General features: G+C 41.7%; 1 protein-coding gene across 2 annotated transcripts in view; it reads left to right on the top strand.

Moving 5' to 3' along the window:
• Nucleotides 1-8677, top strand: part of LOC139559526 (polyamine-transporting ATPase 13A3-like) — a 35501-nt gene extending 26824 nt beyond the window's left edge. The window contains exons 27-33 of one of the 2 annotated variants that reach the window (XM_071375599.1): nucleotides 80-152; nucleotides 362-539; nucleotides 1043-1224; nucleotides 1584-1672; nucleotides 1806-1886; nucleotides 2202-2303; nucleotides 3415-8677. In XM_071375599.1, coding sequence (XP_071231700.1) covers nucleotides 80-152; nucleotides 362-539; nucleotides 1043-1224; nucleotides 1584-1672; nucleotides 1806-1886; nucleotides 2202-2303; nucleotides 3415-3594 — 885 coding nt within the window. In that variant the 3' untranslated portion in view covers nucleotides 3595-8677. The remainder of the gene's footprint in view (nucleotides 1-79; nucleotides 153-361; nucleotides 540-1042; nucleotides 1225-1583; nucleotides 1673-1805; nucleotides 1887-2201; nucleotides 2304-3414) is intronic. The other variant, XM_071375600.1, reaches the window with a different exon arrangement.
• Nucleotides 8678-16429: the final 7752 nt, after the last annotated feature.

Raw genomic sequence — 16429 nt, 5'->3', positions numbered from 1 at the left:
TAGCTGCTATGATCAACTGACGAATATGGTAATGACTGGTTTGAGATCAGTTTTAAGGGGTTGTGTCTCCATGTTCTAGATCCTCAGCAACCTGGGAGACTTCCAGTTCCTCTTCATTGACATTGCTATCATTCTGATCATTGCCTTCACAAGTGAGTAATAGAAACCTGTCTCCAGAATGTTTATCCGGCATTACTTGAGTTGAGTATCCAAACAGACATTGATAGTTTCTTTACGGGGCCTCAAATATTCACATCCTAATTGCTGTATCAGTGCTGTATCACTGAAATGAATGACTAAAATAGATTTAAAAAATGTTCTGACATTTATTGATTTCCTATTGTTCCTTATTTATTGTAAGTGAGTCTGAACCCGGCGTGGAAGGTTCTGGTGGCGCGGCGCCCCCCGTCCAGTCTAATCTCAGGCCCTCTGCTGTTCTCCGTGCTGACCCAGATCCTCACCTGTCTGGCCTTCCAGGTCCTGGCCTTCGTCTGGGTCCGGGGCCAGAGCTGGTACGAGAAATGGACGCCCCTCTCAGAGTGAGTACTGCACTGCCTGGGCTGTGGGGGAAGGAATCTGGGACACATATTTGGCTATTTATGACCCCAAAAGTTATCTGATGGTCCAAAAGGTAATCTGGACCATATATATGATCCAAAATATTATCCGATGGTCCAACAAAATGATCAGGGATACCCCTATTGATTATCCAAAATATTTATCTGATTGTCCAAAAAGTGATCTGAGACTCTTACTGTATATGGAAGGTCCACAAAATAATTGTAGGACACGACCTCAGATGGTCCAACAACCCAATCCAGAAGTCCAAGAAAGTTATTTGGGGGTCTAAGGGATTGATAAGGGGTACTCCACCAGTCCACCTAGGAAGTCCATCCAAAGGTCAATAGACCCTTAGACTTTTGCTCTGGACGACAGTTGCGATCTTGGCATATCTTGGAAACAATCTGAGGTACAATAGCTGGCCCATGTAATTATGTCCAAGAAAGTTATCTTCATGCTAACTCAAGTTTCTCTTCAACAGTGCCTGTAATGTTTCCAGTGCCAATCTCACCCATGGTCCCAACATAACGTTACATGTCGACCACAAGAACATCAAGAACTATGAGAACACTACACTCTTCTACGTCTCCTCCTTCCAGTACCTGGCAGTGGCCATCATCTTCTCCAAGGGAAAACCGTTCAGACAGCCAAGCTATAAAAACTGTAAGCTCCACTTGTGTCAACTGTGTTTGAATCAACAGCAACAGCAGATTTAAGATGCTAATGTTATTGTTTGACATAGAGCTAACATTTGCTATGAAGCTATGGCTTACTGTATTGATTTGTCAATCTGGGCTTTAATTCCAGTCATTTCAGAAAGTAAACCAAATTCAATTTTCATTTCCAAATGTTCCTCATTGAAAAGCATTGAAGAGAATTGGAATTTGAATTTCAGTGTACTTCCAGAATTGACTGGAATTTAAATGGAATTGACCCTGACTCTGATTAAATTAAATTGTCCATATGAGCAGCAAAATGGCCTAGTTACTGGTGACCTCATTTTGTTTGAACCAATGTCATAGGGCCGTTCATGCTATCCTGTATGGCTCTGTACATATTCCTCTTCATGATCATGCTGTATCCTGTTCCTGCCATCGACAATTTCCTGGAGGTGAGTGAGACAAAATATCCGACCCAAAATGGCTGCCGTTGCCTGGCATGATGTGGTGTAGTGTATGCTTTGCCTTGTGACGCTTTTGTCTTGAGACTAGCTAACCCCATCCCATTGCGCTCTTTCCCCGTAGATTGTGTGTGTTCCCCATGAATGGCGCATAACAGTGGTCATCATTGTCCTAGTGAACGTTGCTGTGTCTTTTCTATTGGAGGTACAGTATGCTATAGGGAACTTCATGTGTATTCACCCTACAAACTGTCTCTACAGGATTCAGCTTGTTGAGAATCTTGCATGTAGACATTTGTGATTATTAAATGACACCAATCCAATCAATTGATACAATCCCTCAATAATCAAATCTAACAACCACATTGAATCAATATTTCTTAAATAATGTGTGTTTTTATTTTTGACTGTTGTTCTGAGTGACATCCTTGTCTTTGCTCGTAACCTGATCATCACCCCCTAATTATGGACGATCAGCAGCCATTTTGTTTTCACTCCTGCCCAATGAAATCTTCCTTAGACTTTGGTCCTTGACATCATCTTATGGAAGCTGGTGTTCAGTCGAGACAAGCAGGGGGGCAGCGATGGCATGGCCGTCACCTCCGCTACTCTCACACCTCAGGTTGGGAATGTTTAGGCTTTGCGTATTTATTTAGTTCTCTTTCACTTTGTAGATCTAGTAGTTGTTCCTCCCTTCCCCCCCACTATGACCCATAGTAGTTGTCTCTCCCTTTACCCCCCCCCCCCCCCCCCACTATGACCCATAGTAGTTGTCCTTCACTACCCCCCCATGCATGCACAACGTTGATACATTGATCCTTGCTCTGGCTTCTGAGGGGCTTGATATTCAATTAATTTGTTTTGTCTTTTTTCTGATTGAATAAGCTGAGAAATAAGTGAGATTTAAATGACTAAGAATGATAGATGCACCGATATGGAAATATTCAGTTCTAGAACCATTATTTTATGGGCTGTGATAGACATGACCAATATTTTAAAAACTGCTTTGCAGAAATATCTGCAAATCTTCTCAAGCACGCCTTGAGTTTAAGTGGCAGATAATTTTGGAAATAAAATATAATCTTAATATCAGGTATGAAAGATATTGATATTGATACCGATATCATGTTTTTAGCAATTATTGTCCTATACAGATATTTAGTCTAATATACAGTGCACACACCTTGACTTTTTCCACATTTTGTTACGTTACAGCTTTATTCTAAAATGGATTAAATAAAAAAAAATCCTCATCAATTTACACACAATATCCCATAATGACAAAGCGAAAACAGGCTTTTAGAAATGTTTGCTAATTTATTAAAAAAAAAAAAAAACGGCAATACCTTATTTACATAATTATTCAGACCCTTTGCTGTGAGACTTGAAATTGAGCTCCGGTGCCTCCTGTTTCCATTGATCATCCTTGAGATGTTTACCTGTGGTAAATTCAATTGATTGGACATGATTTGGAAAGGTACACACCTGTCTAACATACAATATAGCTCAGTATTTGAATAATGTATTTCATACAGTCATTATTGCTCATCTTTATCAAGGGTGTCAATAATTTCACACCCCACTGTGTCAAATTCTTCCTCCAAAGGACCTTTCTATGTAGTCAATTTCGTGAAAATCCCCCAAACCAAGTCTTTTTTTCTAGTTTGGTGAGGAATCACCCTGCTGTGGTCTATGCTGCTTTCTTGTTTGATTTGTGTATGTACTATTTCTAGTCTGCTAATGAGCATTGGTGCACGGCGTTCCTCTCCTGGCTGTTCTATCGGAAGGGGAAGACCCCCAGAGTGCGCTACATGCAAGTCGCCCAGGAGCTGCAGGAGGACCCCGACTGGCCGCCCAAACCTGCTACCGTCACCTACACCACCAGCACCCCCCTCCACACTGTCAGCATGTGACACATGGCCACACCCACATATAGCTGCAACATTTTTTTTATATAACTAGGCAAGTCAGTTAATAGCAAATTCTTATTTACAATGATGGCCTACACCAGCCAAAGCCGCCATATGGTACTCCTGATCATGGCCAGTTGTGATACAGCCCGGGATCGAACCAGGGTCTCTAGTGATGCCACTAGCACTGAGATGCAGTGTCTTAGACTGCTGTGCCACATGGGAGGCATACAGTACCCAGTCTAGAACCTTCCATTCCCTGGACCACTGACTGGTTTATAACCAGTTTCAAGTCTAGAACCTTCCATTCCCTGAACCATTGACAGGTTTATAACCAGTATCAAGTATAGAACATTCCTTTTCCTGGACAAGTAGGGCTGTGATGATACCAGTATCGCAATATTTTTCCATGGCAAAAATGAAAACATGAAGCAGACCAAACTCTTAGGTATTTAAAAAACCTGCTGTAAGTAAAATATTGTGTGCAATAGGCAGGTTGGTTGTTGAGTAACAAAACGGACGCGTGCGTAACTATGGGGGAAAACAGACAGGTTGGCTTAGATTGTTGACAACATGTCAACTATATTTATTCTCCAATGTTTATTGAAAACCAAAATCCATTTGCACAATGAGCACTTGTCTCTCAAATACATCGTAACAGTTGTTAGCTAGCTAGCGAATTTGAGCCATATTAGCATTGACATGAAATCAGTCAAAACACCTCAAAACAAGACATAGTATCAAGAAGATGAAACTAGCTGAAATCAGTCACTTGCGATTCCCCACATGGCAGTTTCTTGTCATTGTTGGTATCTATCTGGCCATCCAGAATCACAACAACTCAGACTTCTGCCCCATTTGAAGAGTGCACATCATTTTCATGACATTGTCAGCTAACCCATCTATAGCTAGGAAAATAAATAAATGTGACTCCAACATAAGGGCTGTTTTCCTAAAGAAGTTAAATCTGCTTCGTTTTTCCTTTCCAAGATAATAACAAGTATCGCAATACTGATATCGTCCCGGCCCTAGTTTATAAACAATATCAAGTCTAGAACCTTCCATTGCCTGGACAACTGACCTGGTTTATAACCAATATCGAGTCTAGAACCTTCCATTGCCTGGACAACTGACCTGGTTTATAACCAATATCGAGTCTAGAACCTTCCATTGCCTGGACAACTGACCTGGTTTATAACCAATATCGAGTCTAGAACCTTCCATTGCCTGGACAACTGACTGGTTTATAACCAATATCGAGTCTAGAACCTTCCATTGCCTGGACAACTGACCTGGTTTATTACCAATATTGAGTCTAGAACCTTCCATTTCCTGGACAACTGACTGGTTTATAACCAATATTGAGTCTAGAACCTTCCATTGCCTGGACCAATATTGAGTCTAGAACCTTCCATTGCCTGGACAACTGACCTGGTTTATAACCAATATCGAGTCTAGAACCTTCCATTGCCTGGACAACTGACCTGGTTTATTACCAATATCGAGTCTAGAACCTTCCATTGCCTGGACAACTGACCTGGTTTATAACCAATATTGAGTCTAGAACCTTCCATTGCCTGGACAACTAGCCCCATATCCAGGAATAAACAAAAAGAATAATGTGAAATCACATCATGAGCTTGCAATCAGACTGTGATCCTGTCAACTTCTTGACCATAACTGCTCCGTCCTTACCCATAAACCCCAAAGCACACATAGAACCCCAGCAATGTGACTACTGACAGGCTGCTCCATACCGGGTACTTTTAACCCTCTTTTTGCTATTAGTTGAGTCTTGGTGTAGAGGCCCAGAGATTATGTCTTTCCAATACAGGGCTTGCCTTGCACTCACCACTGGTTGATTTTTCAGCTTCACAAAGACTAAGAACTATGGAATCGTCCACTAACACTTTCTCACTTGCCTTGATTGCTGCTCCAACGAAATGTCAAGAGTTAAAGAGAACATGTGTGAACAGGACCGTACTGAGAGAAATGGAGGGATAAAAAATATATATATATCAACACACCCAGATTATGCATTTTGAAAGCACTGTGTGTGTGTTTTAAGCGTGAGTGGTACTACTGTATTTGCCAAGATTGAATAACATTCCAATGCACCAATAATATATTGCTGTGTTTCTCTGAGAATTTGCTACGCTTTATGAATGTAATTCTTCCTGTGGAAGTATGTGAGTGCCCGTGACCCTTGTAAAAACTGAACACTTGAGTTCATCTGGTGCCTGTGTGTTTGTGCATGTGTATGCAGGGTTTTTTCTGCATAGAAAAGTCTTGGGCTGGACTTAATACAAAATTATTGGGATGGGAAAACATTTTCAGTGTAAACTTAAATGACTTAAACCAGATATATATTTAAAAAATATGATGATCTTTGAGAACTAACAATCGCCCAAATAAAATCTAGCCCGTTAGGGAGAATCAAAAATTCGGAAAATTATGCATTCAGTATTTTTGTCATGGCATGGGGCCCCCATTGATTTTGTTATGTTTGAGTCACTCCGATAGCATAACAACGCATAAGCCATGGCAAAATGTGTAGATTTGCTGACAATTTGAATTTAAAATTATGTTTCGCTCACATCATGACAAATGTGTAGAATTGCAGGACATTTTTTTTCCGCGGCCAAGAGGGCCTCTAAAGTTTTCAGTCGGCAACCGCACTATTCACCACGCCCCCATCACAGCCACCACCTAACCCCAATTTGGATCCAGAAAAAAAGATGGTGGGTGTGTGCACGTACACTCCTGTACGTATTTATTTGGACGCTGAAGCTAAAACGTTTTAATTCAGCTCTATACTCTAGCATTTTGGATTTGAGATCAAATGTTTCATATGAGGCGACAGTACATAATCTTTTATTTTAGGGTATTTTCATATATACCTGTTTTACCATTTAGAAATGAAAGCACTTTATGTATCTAGTGCTCCCATTTTAAAGGTGTCAAATACTTGAAACGTTCATATAGATGAACTAATAACATGAAGTGCTTTAATCTCTAAACGATAAAACGGATATGTATGAGAATACCCTCAAATAAAAGGTGACATTCTGTACCGTCTCCTCATATGAAACATTTGATCTCTGTAGAATAGCGGACCTAGAGTATCCAAGTGAGGTGATGGGTGGGAATGAGGTCATGCCATACCTTTTGTAACATTTATAAACCATTGCACCTGACCTAAATGCTGCTTTTATCAAAGGGAATTGTTTTGAAAAGATATCACATTTTCATTGTATTTTATATTCTCTGAGATTAACAGCTAATTCTAATATCTGTTTTTTGAATTTGTACAGTACATGTTTTACAACTGATGTATCGCCTGTATTGTCTAGTATACACTACCGTTCAAAGGTTTGGGGTCACTTAGAACTTTCCTTGTTTTTGAAAGAAAAGCAACAAAAAAAAGTCCACTAAAATAACATAAAGTTTATGCGAAATACAGTGTAGACATTGTTAATGTTGTAAATGACTATTGTAGCTGGGAAAAGCTTCTTCTTTTTTTAATTTATAGAATATCTACATAGGCGTACAAAGGCCCATTATCAGCAACCATCACTCCTGTGTTCCAATGGCACATTGTGTCGATTACAGGATTTTGATCCTGTAATCGAACCCACATTAAAGGGCTAATTGATCATTAGAAAACCCTTTTGCAATTATGATGGCACAGCTGAAAACTGTTGTTCTGATTTTAAAAAATTGCCTTCTTTAGACTAGTTGAGTATCTGGAGCATCAGCATTTGTGGGTTCGATTACAGGATCAAAATGGCCAGAAACAAATAACTTTCTTCTGAAACTCGTTAGTCTATTCTTGTTCTGAGAAATGAAGGCTATTCCATGTGAGAAATTGCCAAGAAACTGAAGATCTCATACAACGCTGTGTACTACTCCCTTCACAGAACAGCGCTAACTGTCTCTAACCAGAATAGAAAGAGGAGTGGGAGGCCCCGGTGCACAACTGCGCAAAAGGACAAGTACATTAGATAGTCTAGTTTGAGAAACAGACGCCTCACAAGTCCTCAACTGGCAGCTTCATTAAATAGTACCCGCAAAACACCAGTCTCAATGTCAACAGAGAAGAAGCGACTCCGGGATGCTGGCCTTCTAGACAGAGTTACTCTGTCCAGTGTCTGTGTTCTTTTGCCCATTTTAATCTTTTATTTTTATTGGCCAGTCTGAGATATGGCTTTTTCTTTGCAATTCCGCCTAGAAGGCCAGCATCCCGGAGTCGCCTCTTCACTGTTAACATTGAGACTGGTGTTTTGCGAGTACTATTTAATGAAGCTGCCAGCATTAACAATGTCTACACTGTATTTCTGATAAATTTGATATTATTTTAATGGACAAAAATTAGATTTTCTTTCAAAAACAAGGACATTTCTAAGTGACCCCAAACTTTTGAACGGTAGTGAACATCCAAGCTTGTTGATATTGACCTAAACATTTGTCAACAATTACTTTGAATAGATCTCTCTGTAAAGGTCTCACCAGAAGTATTAAAGGGATAGTTCAGTGAAATTAAATAGTTCGATATTTGTTTCCTTACATTTGAAAATTTCATGCCCAAATCATCTGTTAAATAGATTGTATTGTTCAATGACTTGGTTTGAAATTATATTAAGATGATTTGGGCATCAATATACGGGGGAGATTGATGTTCATTGATTTTTGGTCTGAATATGCTAATATTAGCCTTTGTTGGCAGTGGCTAGTTTAACAAAACCAAAGTGTGGATTGCAGTCTCTCCTTGTCCATACACAACTTTCAAGGTAAGGAAACAAATCTAAGTATGTAATTTCACTAAACTATCCTTTAAATGCCTTACCGCTAGTCAGAACCACACAAAAAAGAAATAAAATTAATTGTAACGATTGTTTACTTTTAATTCCTTCCTTTCTATTGTGATACAACTCACAAAGAATGTGTGATTTACTGAAAATGTCTACAATAATATTGATATTTTCCCTTGTGTTTGTTCTGTAGAGAGGATTGCATAAATGCCTTCTTCCATTCTGATGACTTAACTCAACCATTCCATTTGCCAATAAATCTGTATATTAAAACACTCCTGTGTGCTTCATGGGGGGCTGACCACGGTCACAAGTTTTACACTTACTGATCAATTATGAGCTTTCCCAGCCGCCTCGCTGCCTGGCATATGGGCGCTTTAAAGCCCAGAGTGTAAGAGGGTATCATTTCATGTGGAGATCAGGGCCCATAGCTGTGAATGGGTGGATTTAGAGTTTAGAGGGGGACCCTGAAAGAGAAGAGAGGGGTGCCTGGCTGCTCAGTGCCAGTGAAAGGAATGGAATCTCCCAGAGATCAGGGCAAGAAGAAGCCATTGAGGAATATTCATGATGATGGGGATGAGGAGGAGTCATGAATTGATGTGTCCACTTGTAGATCATCTTTTTGGTCAACAGTGGCGTTTTGGAATGAGGATCTCTTGCTTTAGAGCAGTGTGTTTTCTGGCTAGTGTTGCCTCACTTGTGAGGAATTAGACGTTTGGTGTAAGTCTTTCCTGTATTCCTTTGTTTCCAGACAGTAACAGATGAAGATGGATAGAAAGACCAAAAGAACACACACAAACACAGGCTTTATTTCTCACTGTTCTCACAAAGTTGGGGGCTTGGGCCGCCTTGTGGAATGTCCTGCCTATAGTTACATGACTGACCGATGCCAGAATTCATGGTTCCTTCTATTTAGGAAAGTTGTCCAGGTCCTGAGGCAGCAAAGCATCCCAAACCATCACACTACAATCACCATGCTGACCGTTGGTGTGAAGTTCTTACTGTGGAATGCAGTGTTTGGTTTTCACCAGTCGTAATGGGACCCATGTTGTTCAAAAAGTTATACTTTTGAATCATCTGTCTATAGAACATTCTTCCAAGAGTCTTGATGATCATCCAGGTTCTTCAAGTTGCTTTTTGGCAAACTTGAGACAACGAATTGGACGACATTGGTCCCATTATTCCAAAGATAAGAGTATCAAAAGTCACAGTAAGATACCCTCACTTGGAACTATGGGCCCGCTCATAAGGCCATCACAGTGATTGATAGTCGGGCCACAAGGCTAGCCCGCTGCTCACTTATGGTTAGGCCCATTGTACCTATGACACAAAGACGCCCATGTCTGGTAGCGGGCCTGCAACGATCTGTAGGACAGCAGACGGACACAAAGCCTCTTCTCCTCCCTCTTGTCCCCTTAGCAAGGCTCCTGCCACCATCCTTTATGGCCATCTCTGTCCGCTTCTGTTATCAGGGGGATATGGGCCTGAATGGGTTCTGCGGTTGGTTAATGAATTCAGTGATTCAGGGGGTGGACAGTTGCAGCCGTGTTAGCGTTTGTTCACCGCCTTGTTGGAGGGACGGGCCCCGCCCCGGGCCCTTTTGTCTCCTCAGGTCCCTCGACAGGTTAGAAGTCAATGGAGGGCCTTGTGTTCAGGCGGCAGGGCAGGGATGGGGCCGCCTCTCACATGGCATTCACATAGGGGGAGGACAGACTGGTATCACTGACACTTGTTAGTGTGGGGCCACACAGAGCTGTAGGTTACCCTGCTCAAGGGCTGATGGTTTTTAGTCCCCCTCCCCCTCCTAATAGTTAAGGCTAGCCGTTGGGTAAACTGATCTGCACTTAGGGGCCACAATGAATGATTGCAGTATGTTTTACGCTCTCATTTTAGAGAGACTCAAAATTTTAAAAAATGATCAGGTTTTCATTTGACGACCAGTTGCATTAAAGTAAACCAGTAGTTGATGTTGTACTGTGGCCAACATTGTCCTCATGCTAAAAAAAAGTTCAGTGTGGGCAAAAAAACGGTACATTTTAAATGGATGGGATGGCACATTTTTATTAGATTTATTTAACTAGGCATGACAGTTAAAAACAAATTCTTATTTACAATGACGGCCTACCCCAGCCAAACCTGGACAACGCTGGGCCAATTGTGCGACGCCCTATGGGACTCCCAATCACAGCATGGATTACCAAATGCATGTTCCGAATGCTGCAACTAGCATTGCATCACGACGTATACACACACGGCATGGACTCATCTCAACATTAGACCTATTTTGAGGTATGTAAACCACTGACAAACTGACATTTTGGAGTGAACTATCACTTATAACTTCACCAACCCTGACCATTCTTGCAGGCTTTGAGCATAGCAGCGAACAGCTGAAAACTGCGGGGGTGAATAGTTACAGAAAGAGTGAGAGATAGAAACGGACAAATAGATGGGGGTTGGGGGGGAGGTTGACAGAAAGAGACAGAAAGCTGACAGAAAACAACACTCAGGGACCAGAGAGAATTCAGACCCATGACTGAGGCCCAAGTGTCATGAGAAGATGAGAGTTGCCATGGCCACCATGGAGCCACCCAGCAAGCATGTGAGAACGGGAGGCCGGGGGCCAGAGCCCAGGCCTAGTGGCTCACATGCACTAACCAGGGATTATGTGCATAGCTAAGTGATGAGACACTAAGCCGGCAGGTGAAGAAGGGAGGGAGGCCCGGGGACAAGGGCATCCTTCAGGACAGCTCCCCCAAAAGAGCAGAGACTTTTCCCCAGTGAGGCTGATCTCCCGTGTGAAGGGGGCTCAGCTAGAGGTCCTCGAGTGCTGAAAGGGCAGACCCAGAAGTCTCTTTCATAGCGTAAGTGGCCAAAATAGGGGTCTTGTGAGTCATCTTCACTGGTAAGAATGGCCTTCACAATCATAAATCCCTCAGCAGACACACTCATGGATATGGACTTGGAGTAGCTAGGTACTTACTGGGTACTGGCTGGGTACTGACTGGGTACTGGCTGGATACTGACTGGGTACTGGCTAGGTACTGACTGGGTACTGACTGGGTACTGGCTGGGTACTGACATCAACAGAAGCTGCCATTTTGTGTATTTGTATTTATTATGGATTCCCATAAGTTCCTGCCAAGGCAGCAGCTACTCTTCCTGGGGTCCGGAAAAATTAAGGGAGTTAAACTATTTGAAAAACATAATATACTCATTACAGAATTCCCAACAAAGTGTGTGCCCTCAGGCCCATACTCCACTACCACATATCTACAACCCAAAATCCATGTGTACGTGTGTGTATAGTGCGTATGTCATCATGTGTGTGTGTGTATGCATGTGTCTGTGCCTATGTTTGTGTTGCTTCACAGTCCCCACTTTTCCATAAGGTGTATTTTTATGTTTTTTAATCTGATTTTACTGCTTGCATCAGTTACCTGATGTGGAATAGAGTTCAATGTAGTCATGGCTCTATGTAGTACTGTGTGCCTCCCATAGTCTGTTCTGGACTTGGGGACAGTGAAGAAACCTCTAGTGGCATGTCTTGTGGGGTATGCATGGGGTGTCTGAGCTGTGTGCTAGTCGTTTAAACAGACAACTCTATGCTTTCAACATGTCAATACCTCTCATAAATTTTATTGATATGAATTTATTTTGGGTAACAGGCATACAGTTGAAGTCTGAGGTTTACGTACACCTTAGCCAAATACATTTCAACTCAGTTTTTCACAATTCCTGACATTTAATCATAGTAAACAATCCCTGACTCAGGTCAGTTAGGATCACCACTTTATTTTAAGTATGTGAAATGTCAGAATAATAGTAGAGAGAATTATTTATTTCAGATTTTATTTCTTTCATCACATTCCCAGTGGGTCAGAAGTTTACATACACTCAATTAGTATTTGGTAGCATTGCCTTTAAATTGTTTAACTTGGGTCAGACGTTTCAAATAGCCTTCCGCAGGCTTCCCACAATAAGTTGGGGGAATTTTGGCCCATTCCTCCTGACAGAGCTGGTGTAACTGAGGTTTGTAGGCCTCCTTGCTCGCACACACTTTTTCAGTTCTGCCCACAATTTTTCTAAGGGATTGAGGTCAGGGCTTTTGATGGCCACTCCAAATACCTTGACTTTGTTGTCCTTAAGCCATTTTGCCAAAACTTTGGAAGTATGCTTGGGGTCATTGTCCATTTGGAAGACCCATTTGCGACCAAGCTTTAACTTCCTGACTGATGTCTTGAGATGTTGCTTTAATATATCCACATCATTTTCCTCCCTCATGATGCCATCTATTTTGTGAAGTGCACCAGTCCCTCCTGCAGCAAAGCACCCCCACAACATGATGCTGCCTCCCCCGTGCTTCACGGTTGGGATAATGTTCTTCGGCTTGCAAGCCTCCCCCTTTTTCCTCCAAACATAACGATGGTCATTATTGCAAAACAGTTCTATTTTTGTTTCATCAGACCAGAGGACATTTCACCAAAAAGGACGATCTTTGTCCCCATGTGCAGTTGCAAACCATAGTCTGGCTTTTTTATGGCGGTTTTCGAGCAGTGGCTTCTTCCTTGCTGAGCGGCCTTTCAGGTTATTTACATATAGGACTCGTTTTACTGTGGATAAAGATACTTTTGTACGTGTTTCCTCCAGCATCTTCACAAGGTCCTTTGCTGTTGTTCTGTGATTGATTTGCACTTTTCGCACCAAAGTACATTAATCTCTAGGAGACAGAACGCATCTCCTTCCTGAGCGGTATGACGGCTGCGTGGTCCCATGGTGTTTATACTTGCGTACTATTGTTTGTACAGATAAACGTGGTACCTTCAGGGGTTTGGAAATTGCTCCCAAGGATGAACCAGACTTTTGGAGGTCTTGGCTGATTTATTTTGATTTTCCCATGATGTCAAGGAAAGATGCACTGAGTTTGAAGGTAGGCCTTGAAATCAATCCACAGGTACACCTCCAATTGACTAAAATTATGTCAATTAGCCTATCAGAAGCTTCTAAAGCCATGACATAATTTTCTGGAATTTTCCAAGCTGTTTAAAGGCACAGTCAACTTAGTGAATGTAAACTTCTGACCCACTGCAATTGTGATACAGTAACATAAGTAAAATAATCTGTCTGTAAACAATTGTTGGAAAAATTACTTGTGTCATGCACAAAGTAGATGTCATAACTGACTTGCCAAAACTATAGATTGTTAACAAGAAATTTGTGGAGAGGTTGAAAAACGAGTTTTAATGACTCCAACCTAAATGTATGTAAACTTCCGACTTCAACTGTATACAACAAAATGTACAATGTGGACCCAGAGGATATCACTTGAAAGTATTAATTAAAACGCTTGTTTCCAAAGTGGTACTTGATGGTAAAAACAATAACACATAATGACAAGTGGTGATGCAGTCAATCTCTTCTCTACTTTGAGCCAAGAGTAATTTGCATGCATATTATTAATGTTTTCTCTCTGTGTACATTCAAGGGCCAGCCGTGGTGCCCTGTCCTGAGCCAATTCCAATTTTCCTGAGTCCCTCTTTGTGGCACCTGACCACACGACTCAACACTAGTCCAGGTGCGACAGAACTAGAGCCTGTAGGACCTGGCATGTTGATAGTGGTGTTAAGAAGTTAGAGCAGCGCTTTATTATGGACAGACTTCTCCCCATCTTAGCTACTGTTGTATCAATATGTTTTGACCATTGACAGTTTACAATCCAAGCAGTTTAGTCACCTCAACTTGCTCAATTTCCACATTATTTATTACAAGATTTAGTTGAGGTTGAAATATTTAGTACTAACTTATTACTTGCCACCCATTCTGAAACTAACTGCAACTCTTTTTTAACTGTTACAGTCATTTCAGTCGCTGTAGTAGCTGACGTGTACAGTGTTGAGTCATCCTCATACAAAGTAAGGGGCCTAGACAGCTGCCCTGGGGATTTCCTGATTCTACCTGGATTGTGTTGGAGAGGATTCCATTAAAGAGCTCCCTCTGTGTTCTGTTAGACAGGTAACTCTTTATCCACAGTATAGCAGAGTGTGTAATGCTATAACACATATGTTTTTCCAGTAGAAGACTATGATCGATAATGTCAAAAGCCGCACTGAAGTCTAACAAAACAGCTCCCACAATCTTTTTATCATCAATTTCTCTCAGACAATCATCAGTCATTTGTGTAAGTGCTGTGCTTGTTGAATGTCCTTCCCCATAAGTGTGCTGAACGTCTGTCAATTTGTTTACTGTAAAATAGCATTGTATCTGGTCAAACACCTTTTTTCCCAAAACTTTACTAAGGGTTGGTAACAGGCTGATTGGTCAGCTATTTGAGCAAGGAAAGGGGTTTTTACTATTTTTAGGACAGCCATATAGTCCAAAACCAAATAAACAGTTTTAAACAGTCAAAAGTTAGTGGAACGGTTTACATGATAACTATGGCGTTGCAGGAATGCGTTTGAACGACGATGGCACAAATAAATAAAATTCCTATGTTCCATAGCGAGAAAGACATCATAGTTAACTAGAACCTACCCTCACACTTTTCAGGACTGGTATTTCTGAATATATTAACATGTAAATACACTTAGAAATGTTGACAATGCACCAAAATGCATATAATCTACATGTTAACTAGCCCTTTAAAGGAGTCGCCACAGTTGAATGTAGTCGAGAAACACTTTCATGCCAGGGTTTTAAAAAATTAAATGCAGGCTGCTCGCGGAATCCTCGAAGAAGCGTTTTCAATTTGATGAGGGAGAAGGAGGACCTCAATTCCATTTGAAAGGAAGGACCTAGAGTTCAATAAGACTTCAGTCTCATTGCCTTTGCTCCAAGTTGAAGCTCTCTAAATGCTGGCTTTTTAAGACTTAAAGCTTAAGGAAGATGACAGATGGCGGCTTGTTGTGGTCTGACCAATTGCAAAATGCCTGTTGCTATGGTCCCCTTTTTCTTCTTCAACTCATTTTCCAAAGCTAAGCATCCCTCCTGTTTATTGACCTGGGATGAGCAGACTTGAAAATGCTCCAGGTTGTTGACGAACGCGAGGTTGGATCTCCGATCTTTTTATTTGGTTGGTGTGACCGACTGGGTTCGAACACAGTTCTTCTGCATCATGCCACAGGACTGTTAGCCCTTTGAGCTAAAGCCTATGCATAGCTCTAAGATCTAACACAAGTCTTCAGGTCTCAGGCAAGGTTACTCAACATTTGAGCGTGTCTGGCTAAATAAAACCACCCCTGTGCATTAGGATTGCTCTCTTGGTATCTGATTATCATAGAGGGCGGGAAAGAGAGCTTTAATCTTTACTCTTATGGCCTCTCCTTTTCATCCCCACCTCCAATAAATTCTACCATATTTTTGGGACGGATGGTGACCATGGAGATCAGTGATTTCCCGTCACCGAGCCTCTCCCCCTACCTTCCCACTATCGATACCTCCCCCTTTTTTTGTCCAAGTAAAACAAAGCGTGGTGCTGAATGGGCTCTGAGGTAGGTAAATGTATTCAGTGACATCAGCCAGGATGATTCTATTCTGCCGGATTCCTGTACCATTTGTTTCCAGCCTTGTCTGAGGGCCGAACACTCTGTTGGGCTCATTGTCCCGTGTGTATTCCACACAGGCCCACAATTAATGGGGGCCTTGTCTAAGGCTTCTGGAGCAGAAACTTCTGTTGGGGAGGGGGACAAAAGGCAGGCGGGCCACTGCCAGGAGTTGCTATGAGAGGCCCCCCTCTTTAAGAAGGTCTCAAAGGGAGGAGGTGGGGAGAACAAGCGGAGGCCTGGCTGAGATGTTTAAGTGATCCCTCTATACCCATCTGGCTGTCCTTGCTCTCAGTGTCACACAGCCCAGTACATTCTTTTACATTTTTTTAAAGTAACCTTTATTTAACTTAAGAACAAATTCTTATTTACAATGGCGGTCAAACCTGAACGACACTGGGCCAATTGTATGCTGCCCTATGGGACTCCCAATCATTGCTGGACGTGACACAGTCTGGAATCAAACCAGGGACTATAGTGACGCCTCTT

This window comes from Salvelinus alpinus, chromosome 30 (genome assembly GCF_045679555.1).
Source record: "Salvelinus alpinus chromosome 30, SLU_Salpinus.1, whole genome shotgun sequence".
Taxonomy (NCBI): domain Eukaryota; kingdom Metazoa; phylum Chordata; class Actinopteri; order Salmoniformes; family Salmonidae; genus Salvelinus; species Salvelinus alpinus.
Note: the sequence above shows the minus strand (reverse complement) of the source record. Positions and strands in the feature narration are given on the sequence as shown.